This window comes from Phyllostomus discolor, chromosome 3 (assembly GCF_004126475.2).
Source record: "Phyllostomus discolor isolate MPI-MPIP mPhyDis1 chromosome 3, mPhyDis1.pri.v3, whole genome shotgun sequence".
Lineage (NCBI taxonomy): Eukaryota > Metazoa > Chordata > Mammalia > Chiroptera > Phyllostomidae > Phyllostomus > Phyllostomus discolor.
The window spans coordinates 50,689,553-50,702,151 of NC_040905.2; the positions used below are offsets into that span (position 1 = coordinate 50,689,553).

The following is a 12,599-nucleotide window of genomic DNA, read 5'->3' on the forward strand; positions in this document are numbered from 1 at the left end:
TACTGAATAAAATAAGAATCCATGAGTACATCTGATATGAATGAATGAATGAATGAATGAGAGAGACAGAAAAACTCTTTGTTACAGTAGAAAGTGAATCAGCAAGTGATAAAGAAAAGACAGAATTAGTAAATAGCCATTTGGCAACCAATGTAATAAAACAACGGTTCAGACAAGAATCATCAGTGGATAAAAAAGTAGCAGATGAAGTATTAGGAAGAAGAGGACACTTACTGTAGTTTGAAAGTATGCCTCTGCAAGTTAATGATTACAGAGGGAAGAATTAATTTTACAGGACAGGAACCTGATTGGCACCATTGGAACTAAGTGATCAAAGTTAACATTACACATAAGGGGACGAATCACCATCATCTGCCTCCTGAAACCATGCACTGAGAAAAACACAAAATTACTTCTATGGCATTTCTGCCAATTATGCATAACCTGAATCTCATCAAAAGGGAACATCAGACCAAACTAAATTATAGGACATTCTGCAAAATAAATTGGCTTGCATTCATCAAAACTGCAAGGGTAGGAGAGACAAAGAAAAATTGAGGAACTGTTTCAGATTAAAGGAGACAAAGAAACATGACAGATGAATGTGACAAGTGAACTGGGGTTTTATTCTGTTACGAAGGATGTTGTGGGGACAATTGGTGAGATCTGAATAGGACTGCAGATTAGAAAATACCACAACATCTTTGTTATTTTTCTTACTTTGATCCTTACACTGTGTTTATGAAAGGTAGTGTCTTTGTTTTTAGGAAACACACACTGAAGAGTTTGGGGATAGAGGGCCATCATATCTCCAGTTTAAGTATAACTCAAATAGTTCAGGAAAATATGTACAAGCAGAGAGAGGAAATCATGAAGCAAATGTGGCAAATCTTAAACACTTGGGAACCTGGGTGAAGGGTATGTGGGATCTCTTTCTACCCTTCTTGCAATTCTTCTATAAATCTGAAGTTATTTCAATATAAACATTTAAAAGTAGAAAATAGTATGTAAAACATATTTGAAAACAGCAAAACAAAACAAACGACCACTTTAACATGCTTTCCTGAGGTACCACAGACTTCCAGTACTGGTACAAAGTGAAGTGTTAGTAAATATGGACAAGAAGTCTAAGAAATCTGAAATTCAAAATATTATAGATGAGTTCTCACTACTATAATCAATGGTAGTTAGGAAAAAAGTCCCTCTTTAATACTTTTTGCTTGTTTCATGCAAACTCTATGTTTTTGCTAGAACGTTACCCGTTTTCTATGATTTTTTTTCTTGTTTTCATAAAAAAATATTTTTCAGAGGGATGTTTTTCCTTTCTGTGCTCTGGATGATGATCCCTTTAACTTTCTGGGCTGAAGAATGTAGGTCTTCCCCTATTTCCTTCTCCATTCAAAATTTTTAAAAATCCAATTTTATTGTTTATGCTATTACAGTCGTCCTAATTTTTCCCCATTTCCCCCCTCCAACTAGACCCCCCACTCCCTCAGGCAGTCCCTGCACTGTTGTCCCTGTCCATGGATCATGCATATATGTCCTTTGGCTACTATATTCCCTATGCTCTACTTTATATCACCATGACTATTCTGTAGCTACCTATTTGTACTTCTTAATCCCTTCATTTTTTTTTCCCCATTATCCCCAACCCCACCCCATCTGGCAACCATCAGAATATTCTCTTTATCTATGAATCTGTTTCTCTTCTGCTTGCTTATTTATTTTTTTAGGTTTAATTGTTGATAGATAAGTATTTATTGCCATTTTATTGTTCATACTTTTATCTTCTTCTTAAAGAAGACCCATTAACATTTCATATAATTCTGGTTTAGTGGTGATGAACTCCTTTAGCTTTTTCTTGTCTGGAAAGATCTTTATCTGCCTTAAGAGTTTAAATGACAGCTTTGCTGGGTAAAGTAGTTTTGGTTGCAGGTCCTTGCTTTTCACTACTTTGAATACTTCTTGCCAGTCCCTTCTAGTGTGCAAAGTTTCTTTTGAGAAATCAGCTGACAATCTTATGGGCGCTCCGTTTTAAGTAACTAACTGCTTTTCTCTTGCTGGTTTTAAGATTCTCTTTTTGTCTTTAACCTTTCACAATTTAACTATGATGTGTCTTGGTGTGCTTCTCTTTGGGTTCATCTTATTGGGGACTCTGTGCTTCCTGGACTTGTATGTCTATTTCCTTCACAGAGTTAGGTAAGTTTTTTGTCATTATTTTTTAAATAGGTTTTCAATTTCTTTCTCTCTCTCTTCCCCATCTGACACCCCTATGATGTGAATGGTTGGTATGCTTGAAGTTGTCCCAGAGGTTCCGTACACTATCCTCATTTTGAAATTTTTTTCTCTTGCTGTTCTTTTTTTTTAAAATTTTATTTTAATCATTGTTCAAATAGTTTTCTCCTTTTTACTCCCAATCCTGCCCCCCTCACAGCCCTCCCCACTTCCCTCCCATTACCACCCTCCCCTTAGTTTTTGACCATGGGTCCTTTAAGTTTGTTCCCATGAACCCTTCCCAATGTCCCCTGAAATTCCCTCTACTCTCCCCTTCTCTTGCTGTTCTGATTGGTTATTTTATGCTTCCTTATATTCCAAATCACTGACTTGATTCTTGGCTTCATTCACTTTACTGTTGACTTCCTGTAAATTGTTCTTTATTTCAATTAGTGTATCCTTTGTTCTGACTGCATATTTTTCATGCTGTTGAGGTCCTTACTAAGTTCATTGAGCATCTTTATAAGCAGTGTTGTGTTTTGAACTCTGCATCTAGTAGATTGCTTCTCTCCATTTTGTTTAGTTCTTTTTTTGGAGTTTTGTTCTGTTCTTTCATTTGGGCCATGTTTCTTTGTCTCTTCATTTTGGAAGCCTCCCTGTATTTGTTTATAAGTATTACTGCTGCTATGTCCCCCAGTATTGATAAGTTGGCCTAATGTACTCGGAATCCTGTAGGGTCCATTGGCACCATATCTCCTGTTACCCAAGCTGGGTACTCAAGGTATGCTCATCATGTGCGCTGTGTACATCCTCCTGTTATAGTTGAGACTTGATTGCTGCTGGTATGTCCAAGGTCAGCCACTGCCTGTCTTTTGTTCAGGGTCACACAGGATACAAGCTACAAAGCGATCTGCAGATGACTGCTACTTGTTCTGGGCTTGGAGGTGCCTGATGAGGCCAAACTGTGAACCAAAGCCAGCTGCTGCTTGTTTGATAGAACTTAGGAAAATTTGAAGCAAAGGCCAAGACAACACACTTGCAGGGAAAGCCACTGGAAACAGCTTTGTTGGGCCTGAAAGTGGGTGGGGTTGGGCCTCAGGAAATCACCAGGGTGTGGCAAACAGTGTGATCCAGGCTGATGGAGTCTCAGATATGGAGACTGGGGGCTCTGTGGGGGGAGGGCTCAGAAAAGGAACAATGGCTTCTTCCAGCACTTCTTCTGGGAGGAAGTTGCACCCTGACTCTTGCCCTGATGCCAGACAATTCGATTCCTCCCCATATGTCTCTGATGCCTTTCAGTCTGCTGCCCTACACTGGAGCTCGGAGGGGGTGAGTCCAAGTAAGTCTGTGCACAGGCCCTTTAAGAGGAACTGCCCGAGAGAGTTAAGTACAGAGTCTTTACTTAAATCCTAGAGGTTCCTGTCTTCCATAATCTTAATCCCTGCTGGTTTTTATAGCCAGAAGTTATGGAGACTTATTTTCTGGCACTGGAATTCTGGGAAGGAGGGTCCTGGTATGGGGATGGGACCCCTCGCTGCTGAAATATCCCTCCTGATTTTAATCTACCATGTGTGGGTGTGGGACCAGCACATTCTGTTTCTCCACCCCTCCTTCTAGTCTCAGTGTGGTTTCCTCTTTAATTCCATAGTTGTAGGACTTCCATCAGCTAAATTTTTGGTGGTTCTGAAAGATATTTGTTTTATATTTTAGTTATAATTGTGATGTGGTTGTGTGAGGAGGCAAATTGGGTTTCCTACTCCCATTTTTTTGAGGGAGGGACTGTACCTACCTATGGTACATATTAACAGAAGAGACTGTTTCATCTCCAATACTTTTCCACATGTGTGCTGGGCAAATGCTTAATTTTAGACTGGTCATAGGATAGCAAGTTTGATGTGCACAGCTCCTACTGTAATTCCTAGTGTTTCCCAGGGTCTAAAATAGCAGAGCTGCTGATATGATACAGCACATTCTCCTATCCACAGTACCTGGCTCTATGAATCCTGAAGAGATGAGTACCCCAAACTAAAAATCATCAGAATGCAAAACTCATTTCTCATCTCTGCATCTTACAGTATAGACCTTAGGTACTATGTACCATTCTCAGTATCAAATCCTGTCCATTTTTTCAGTTGCTTTTGGGGGTTAATAGTTTCCAGATGAGAGTATAAAAGGAGGTACTGCTAGAGGTAGGGAGTGGTGGATATGAATTGCACTGTGGCTACTCACAATGGCCAGAGGAAGGCGGCTACCAAGGTGACAGTGAGGAAGAAGAGAAAAGTTTTCATGCTTCTAGGTGGGAAGACTTACATAGTTAAGGTGGACCATCGACCGTGCTTTTTAATCTGGTTTCATCAGACATGCAGATAATATAAGTTGTTTTTAGACTCTAGCAACAGGAAGATTGTCAGAGTTTTCAGAGTTATAAATTTCTTTTTAATGTACACTTATGGATACTTTAATGAAGAGTGAAAGTTCTGTATATTGAGCTGGTAGTCAGATGCCATTTTAAAGTGAAATCTTGAATGAATTTGAAAGTCATAGAGCAAAAAGCAAAGAGAAATGTGAATTATTCAAAAACATATAAGGAAATTAAAAGAATTTTGGAGGAACAAAGATGTTCACATTATAACATAATCTGACAAAACAGTATCTTAGAAAGATTTGTTAAGGTTAAGTAGTTCACTGAAGAGCCAAATGGAGGCAACATCATCATTCCCTCTGCCACAAACAATTTTATTTAATTAGCAAGTATCATAGCTATTGAAACTAACATGGAGGGAGGTAATATAAATTAGTTTTTCTCCCTAAAAATACGGCAATTACTTAATTGAGAAGAAAGTGATTTCTATTTTAGAATAGCAATGTATTTAGGTTGATTCTTCTGTATGCAACACAATGCCACTTTAAATTTTCTTGAAGTTTAAATTCCTTATACACTGATTCATGCTTATTAGGCACTAAGGCCACTTTTAGCCAATGAGGAAGATATCTCAGTGTGTACCAGCAAAAGGCAATCCCTCTGGGCAGGTATTCATAGACTTCACAAGCTGTATTTCAGCCCCCTACTGACTCCCTTGATTCAGGCACCTTTGTGCAGTGCATGCACTACACTTCTGTACACAGTGAACCTCTCTCACATATTGAAGAACGCAAGATTTCAAAGTCAAGAAGAAAAAAACACCTTCAGGATCATTAAATTAAAGTCATATTATTTTTAAGATTGTAAACAATTTTCAGCCTGTGTGTAATTTATGTGACATTATTAAGAGAGAAAAAAGTATCTGTGCAGTCAAACCACTGCCACAAAACATGTAAGGAAAGTCCCAGAATGTCAGGTACATAGATAGATGTGTGAGGATCGCCATTTAGCCCACAGGCCCAAGGCAAATGTACCTTTCCCTCTCACTGACTCCCTGGGGCATTGAGAGAGCAAACCTAGGTGTAACTAGTGCAGCAAATAAAATCATAATAACCCTGATGGGGATTGGTCTTATCTGAAAACTTAAAGATTATATAGCCATTTTAGAAGATCAAATCATTTTATGACAAATAGAGGTTACTGTAGTATACTTAAATCATACTGTCCATATTTTGGAAGGTCTGCTAATCTGCAGAGAATGTGTGTTTACATTAGACTATGAAGTAAAAAAATTATAATTACAAATATTTAAAAGAATACACATAACAACAGACTTTTGTTGATGTTAAAAGCTATAAAGTGCAAAGAAAATTTAAAAATACATATACTCACTGAATTGGCATTTGTTGGGTTTGGCCAAGGTCTACCACCACCTGGACCCCTATAAGACATTATGATAAATGAATTTTAACTTCTGCTTTGAATGTTTCACAATAAGCAGTAAGAAATCATAAAATATTAACATTCATAATGCAGTTACCATGAAGTTCTGTTCAATAATGAAATTACTCTTTATACTTATTTTCACAGCTTTTTAATTCTTAAGTGAAAAACATCATTTCACAAAGCAATTTTCTTTCCAAATAAAACTATTTTTAATAAGTGCAGTTTAAGTTTGATATTAAGTTCAGTAATTGTGATAACCACTAAAAGTTATAATGACCTATAACAAATACATATATCAAAATCATTATAAAAACACATTATTGGAGGAAAAAGTACTAATTATGAAATAAATACTATAAAGTATAATCTTGTTACATAAGTGTCCACTGAATCTCACTCAAAATAAAATTATTTGTAAAATATCTAATATCTAAAAGTGATTGCTCTAAAAGGTATATAAATTTGCCCTCTTTTTGAAAAATCTCAGACTATCACACATTACATTATACATTTATATATCAGTCTACCTTTCAGTACTCTTGACTATTTATTAAACAAGGGAATCATAGTTCTTACAAATCTTGGGAAAAATAGGAGGTACCTTACATCAATGTATGTCAATATATTACTTAGTTTTAGGGTAAGGGAGAATGATTTATATTCCATTGCTTAAAAATCAATGCCTAATTAAGTCAAAAAGGTCCCTTGTCTTCATGTTTAGTATTAAGTATACCTGAATAAATATTGCCTGGTAAAGAGCAGACTGCTTTCAGCCAGTTCTCCGTAACTAGGGTCACTCAAAATTTCCCTTTCCCTCTAACTGCAGTGAAAATTTTTAACTAATAAAAGTCCCCTTGTTCTTACTGTAGGGATCTTAAACCTAAAGTTCTAAATATTAGATAGAGGCTGTCCAAGTTAGCTATATTACCCATATTTACTTGAAATATTTAGAACTGTTTTGTTTTGTTTTGGGATTCTTTGAGAACATAAATAGGAAATGGCATGAAAATTCTGTCCTTGGTCTCTATTAGGATGCCCAAGCGCAACTGTTCCCAATTCTGCTTGGGGAAGAGAAGGGGGAAATAGGATACCAGAGGGGACTGGGTCAAAATGTTGTGCAGAGGGAGAAGGCGAGGAGCACTTGTATCGATTGTCTCTGGAGATTGTTGCTTCTTTAAGATGATGATGGTGGTGATGATGATGATGATGATGATGATGATTTTACAATTAATTATTGGGACACTTTAGAAGGATGATTTTACATATAGAATTCAATGGCCTAATGACAGAAACTGAGGTAAAACATAGAATATATGTTAATCAGGTAAAACATTTGATTTGTTTGATGTTAAATAAAATACAGTAAAAAAATTGACAATATCTATCTTAAAACAACATAAAAATACTATACCCAAATAATGGCAAAAAATGTATATAATTATGTTATACATTATGTTTGAATAAAAACTATGAATAAGATACATTAAATATATTTTATTTATTTTAAAATTTGTTAAATGTTACACTAACATGCTAAATTAAATGTTAAACATTTTACTTAATTTTATATACAATTAAATAACATTAAATTAAATGTTAAATTTATTATAAGTCACATAAAATACTTTTTATGCATTGCAATTATTTGACAAATACTAATCTAATCTTGGTACACTATATATTTCACATTAAATTGCATTTTAATATAATTGGTTAAGTATTCATTTGGATAAGCTAAAATTCCCCAACTTTACCATTGTGTTTGAAAACATTTAAAGTTTCACAAAAGTGCTAAATAAAATGTGAGTTATAGTAGTGAGCAGTTTTATTAGAATAACTACCAGTGTCTTAGTAATTCCCACCACTTTTGAGGACCATCAGCATCATCAAGGAAATAATCTATGAACTATAACATAGGCATTGTTTTGAATAAAAATTTCTATATAAGTATAGATGGAAAGAGGATAAAGGTTAACCTAATTTGAAAATAAAGAGAAAATGGAGTTTAAAATAAGTATATTTTTTGGTACGGATATACAGACATGATGGAATTAAAGTAACCATGATTACCATGGACCAAAATCCTCTTTTCTTCTGTAATACGCCATTGTTTTATTTCCAGATAATAACTAAATGAAATTTATAATTCTGTAAGATACGATCTAGAACATATCTTTGTCCTTAGTTTCCATAAAATACCGAAGTGTACAACATCCCATTAGAAGTGCTTTAATACTGAATTCTAAATTCTTTGAAAATTTGTAAAAATATAGTTAATTTAGAAATATACTTTCATTTCAAAGCAATCTATAATGCATTTGAAAACATTTACATTGTGGCTGTGGTTTGTAAATTCTACTTTAAATTACTGAGATTGACATTAAGTTTTTACTTCTAAAGATATACTAATTATAGAAACAATAAAAGTATATGTTATTTATTTTTAGATGATATTATATATAATTTATCCTGAGTTTAGAGCATAAAGTGTAAAATTATATCAGAATAACCATTTTTTTGGAGGCAACCAATATTTAACAACAAAGTTATTAAAATTCTATCCCAAATGGTTTATTCCTCAATAAAGAGATAAAGTTGATAGTTAAAATACAGTATTTAATTAATTTGGTGACCAGGGGTTTGGTATTTTTCCATTGTTATTAAACTTTCATGGCAAACGAGAAGTGATAAGCTAAAGAAAACTCATTCAGATAATGATTCTCTGGCAGGTCCCTCCTGACTCAACACTCAAGTATCTTACTTAGACTCTTAAAAATGTAGCTTAAGCTATTACTATTATAATGCCATTTCCTTTAACTTTTAAGTTACACAACATGTAAAAAGTGACATGAAGAAAACCACAAATACCAGTTGGAAATACTTATTTATCATAACACAGTAAGAATTACTTTGTTTTAAAGATAATAAATAAATTTCAGTAACATTTACTCTATTGAGTACTATGGAAATAATCATAAGGACTTTTTTTAAATGTCTCTTTAAATTCACTTTTGCTTTGTTGGGGTCAGTATCAATACAAAAATTATTCTCACTGGTTTGATTTTCCATACATCAAAACTTTCTCTGCTAGAGGGACATACAAGGTCTGTCTGGAAAAAGTCCAGCTGTTGTTAATATAATGAGAATGGTTTGTACAACATCAATATAACCTGGAAGCCAAGGAGAATGGACTGGAATGTGCATCTGTGAACAATGATGACTTCATTGTACTAGTCAACTGGGGTGGTAGACCCTATTGAATGAGCATGTGTACTGTGTGGCTATTGCATTCAAAATGACTGAGCGAGTAGAGCAACAATTCTGCATCCAACTTTATGTTAAGCTTGAACATTTCCCACCAGAAACTATTGGGATGATTTAGAAGTCAGTACCTATGGGCAACTGGTGATCCGCAGCTTTCACAACAATGTGCCCACTTACACATCACTTCCCATGCAGAGTTTCTGGTGAAACATCTAATCACCCGGGTGACTCAGCCCCCCTACAGCCCAGATTTGGTGCCCTGCCACTTCTGGCTTTTTCCAAATCTAAAATCACCTTTGAAAGGAAAGAGATTTCAGACCATCAGTGAAATTCAGTATAATATGATGGGGCAGCTGATGGTGATTAGGAGAACTGTGTGAGGTCCCAAGGTGCCTACTTTGAAGGGGACAGAGGCATCACTGTACTATGTGCAATGTTCTTTGTATCTTGTATCTTCTTCAATAAATGTCACTATTTTTCATAATACGTATCTGAATACTTTATGGACAGACCTCATATTTACAACTTCATTGCCCTTGAAGAAATCCTAATTTACAGAAAACAGAAGGTAATATTTAAGACCCCAAACAAAAGTCAATATTAACAAATAATGAAAGTCTGAGTCTATAAAACTTAAAGATTCTTTAAATGTCAGATATTATATAAGTAGTAAAATATTACATAATAAAAATATTTCAAAGTATCTTGGATATTTAAATGAGAAACCCAAATTTAAATAAACAAAAATAATTGTATTACAATTTTTAGCCCTATTTTTATTCTCCATAATCTGGGGAATTAAATGTACCCATATATATCCATTTAAGTACATGTAATAAAGGAACTAGACAGTTTAAGTAGCTATTTGGTCTCATGATTGTATGTGTGTTTGTTTAGTTATAAGAAGAGTAATATATAAATGGCTATTAAATACATTCTTGATATTTAATTATAATTCTGGGTTGATTGTGATATTCAAAATATACATTCCTTACATGTATACATAGTATTCAAATTATTTTCCTTGAAAAGTGTTGGATTTTAAAGTCAGAATTTACCTATCTCAGGTAGGTAAATTTTATGTACATATCTAAATCCTACTAGTAAGAGCTTCAGCTTTGATATTAGCACAAAATTTCACTAACTCCTTTTTGTAGCAACCATTAATAAAGGCTAAGCCTTTGAGGAATGCAAGAAAAGTTAGACTTCATGTCTATCCATTTTTACTTTGAAAGTGAAAAGATGTTACAGGAAAATTTGACCTACTTTTTTCCCCTTGTTCTGTTAGTTTTCAGTCTGGCTGATACCCACCTATTAACCTATTTTCTATTTTAGGCAAAATTGCTTTTCATGAAAATCCCTGTGTACATCATAAGAGCTTATCTCACAGTCTGTCTTCAATGCCATTAAATGGTGCGGAGTTGCTCAATTGATATGTAAGTGACCAAACCATGGATGGATGGGACACAGATTATAAGAGACTACCCACAACCCTACATGCAGCACTGTCAGGCTTTCTTCAACCCCCCGGTCAATTAATCAAACTCACTAACAAGCACCTGGTAGGGAACTTTGAGGGTAAGTAAAAATTCCTCAACAAACTGCCTTATATTGGCCAACAGAAACAACCTACTGTCTTTGGGCTTGAAAAGCCTTTCCAGAAAAAACAATCAAATAAACAAATGAACAACCCCGCCCCCAAACACTTCATTTATTCCTTATCTAAGTGCATCTTGAATTTTCAAAAGGAAATTCATCCTATACCATGGGAGTTCTTTAATATAGATGACACTATCAGGGAGAATGTTTCCTGTGTTGAGAGTGAACCCAACAAAGCAAAAGTAAAGACACATATATGAGCTAAAAAATGCCATTCTTAGGAATCACTAGGTACCTATCAAAAGGGTATTACCAGTATTCAATTGTTCACTTCTGTACAGTTAAGTCATGGTGCTGATGTCAGCATTCTTTATGCTTAAAAAACCTCATTTTTATGATAATTGAATAAAATATAAAAATAAAAAATAAACAGGTTAAAAGTTGGCATTTATGGCATCTGAATATGGAAAAAAATAAAGGTTGAAGGGAAGAAAGAAAAACATAGAGAATATCTTCTGGAAACGAAGCAAACACTATAGCTCATGTTTAGTCCATTTGTACACTACCCAGAAATTGAGAGGCTCAAATTGTTTTACAAATTTAGTGTGACTTTTGAAAACGTAAATTAAAGCACTTTACTAAACAGGATAATACGGCATTTTGCTTACATGTTCATTCCAGGCATTCCAGGGCCACCTAAAGCATTCAGTGGGGGTCTCATTGCACCTCCATAGTTCTGTAATGATAACCAAGGGTCAGACTACCACAAAACAAAAAAACAAAACCAAAGAGGAGGGGGGAAAGAAAGGAGAGCAGGTTAATGATTTCCCTACATAACTCCTGGCTGGATAAGGCCTGTGCAATTCATTCTCTGAAGGGTCCACTCTTGTACTTTTGCTTCTATTTCAACAATTACTTTGGTTTGTGTCTTTTAAAAACTATGTGAATATGTAAGATCATTGTAACTGTTAAATAATTAAGATATAGTTGCGATGATATTTAATATATTTTTATTAATTTCCTAAGAGCTGTACAACAGTGAACTTTTAAAAATACAACATTTCACAAAATCAAAACTGTTTTTAAAGCAAAAACTTAGTCAACATGTTTATAATTGTCAGACCCAGAACAATTACATAAAGTCTAAAAAAACCCCAGGTAAACCCAATATAAGAAAGTTGAATGCAAACTTCTGTTCACAAAATAATTTATCGAACACAGAAATTCACTAATACAAATGTACAAAAATACATGAAACCTAAAGTAAACTCAGAATATGTATGCATAAATTACATGATTCAATAGGGTTCTGTCAATATCTAGTACGTACATTCCAAAGATAAAAAATATTTTAATGTTTTAACATGCATATCATCTTAGCTTACTTTAGTTTCCTTAGGAGCCAAAAGATTAAAATTCACATTATCATGCTGATATATTTTGTCATGATCGACCACTTTCATGTGGCTTTCTGACACTGCTATTCCTTCAAACTTTTCTGACTATCTCCTTTTTCCTTGCTGGCTCCTTTTATTCTGCTAACTCTTTAAATGGTGCTTTTCATAATGTTCTAGAATGTTCAGCATTCTTTGAATATTGTAAGAATAATAATTCTTATTATTTCAATAAATGCACATTTATGGGTAATTTCATCTGCTACCATTAGTTCAACAACTATTTATGTTAGAATCCCAAATCTTTTATATTTTGTCAT

General features: G+C 34.4%; 1 protein-coding gene across 7 annotated transcripts in view; it reads right to left on the minus strand.

Annotated features, from left to right (window-relative positions):
* The window catches only part of SSBP2 (single stranded DNA binding protein 2), a 251,897-nt gene that overhangs the window by 38,534 nt on the left and 200,764 nt on the right, over positions 1-12,599 (minus strand). For 4 of the 7 annotated variants that reach the window (XM_028508444.2, XM_028508461.2, XM_036020485.1 and 1 more), the window contains 2 exons: positions 11,554-11,645; positions 5,969-6,017 (listed from right to left, as the gene is read on the minus strand). In XM_028508444.2, coding sequence (XP_028364245.1) covers positions 5,969-6,017; positions 11,554-11,645 — 141 coding nt within the window. The remainder of the gene's footprint in view (positions 1-5,968; positions 6,018-11,553; positions 11,646-12,599) is intronic. The other 3 variants (XM_028508482.2, XM_028508452.2, XM_028508471.2) reach the window with 1 other exon arrangement.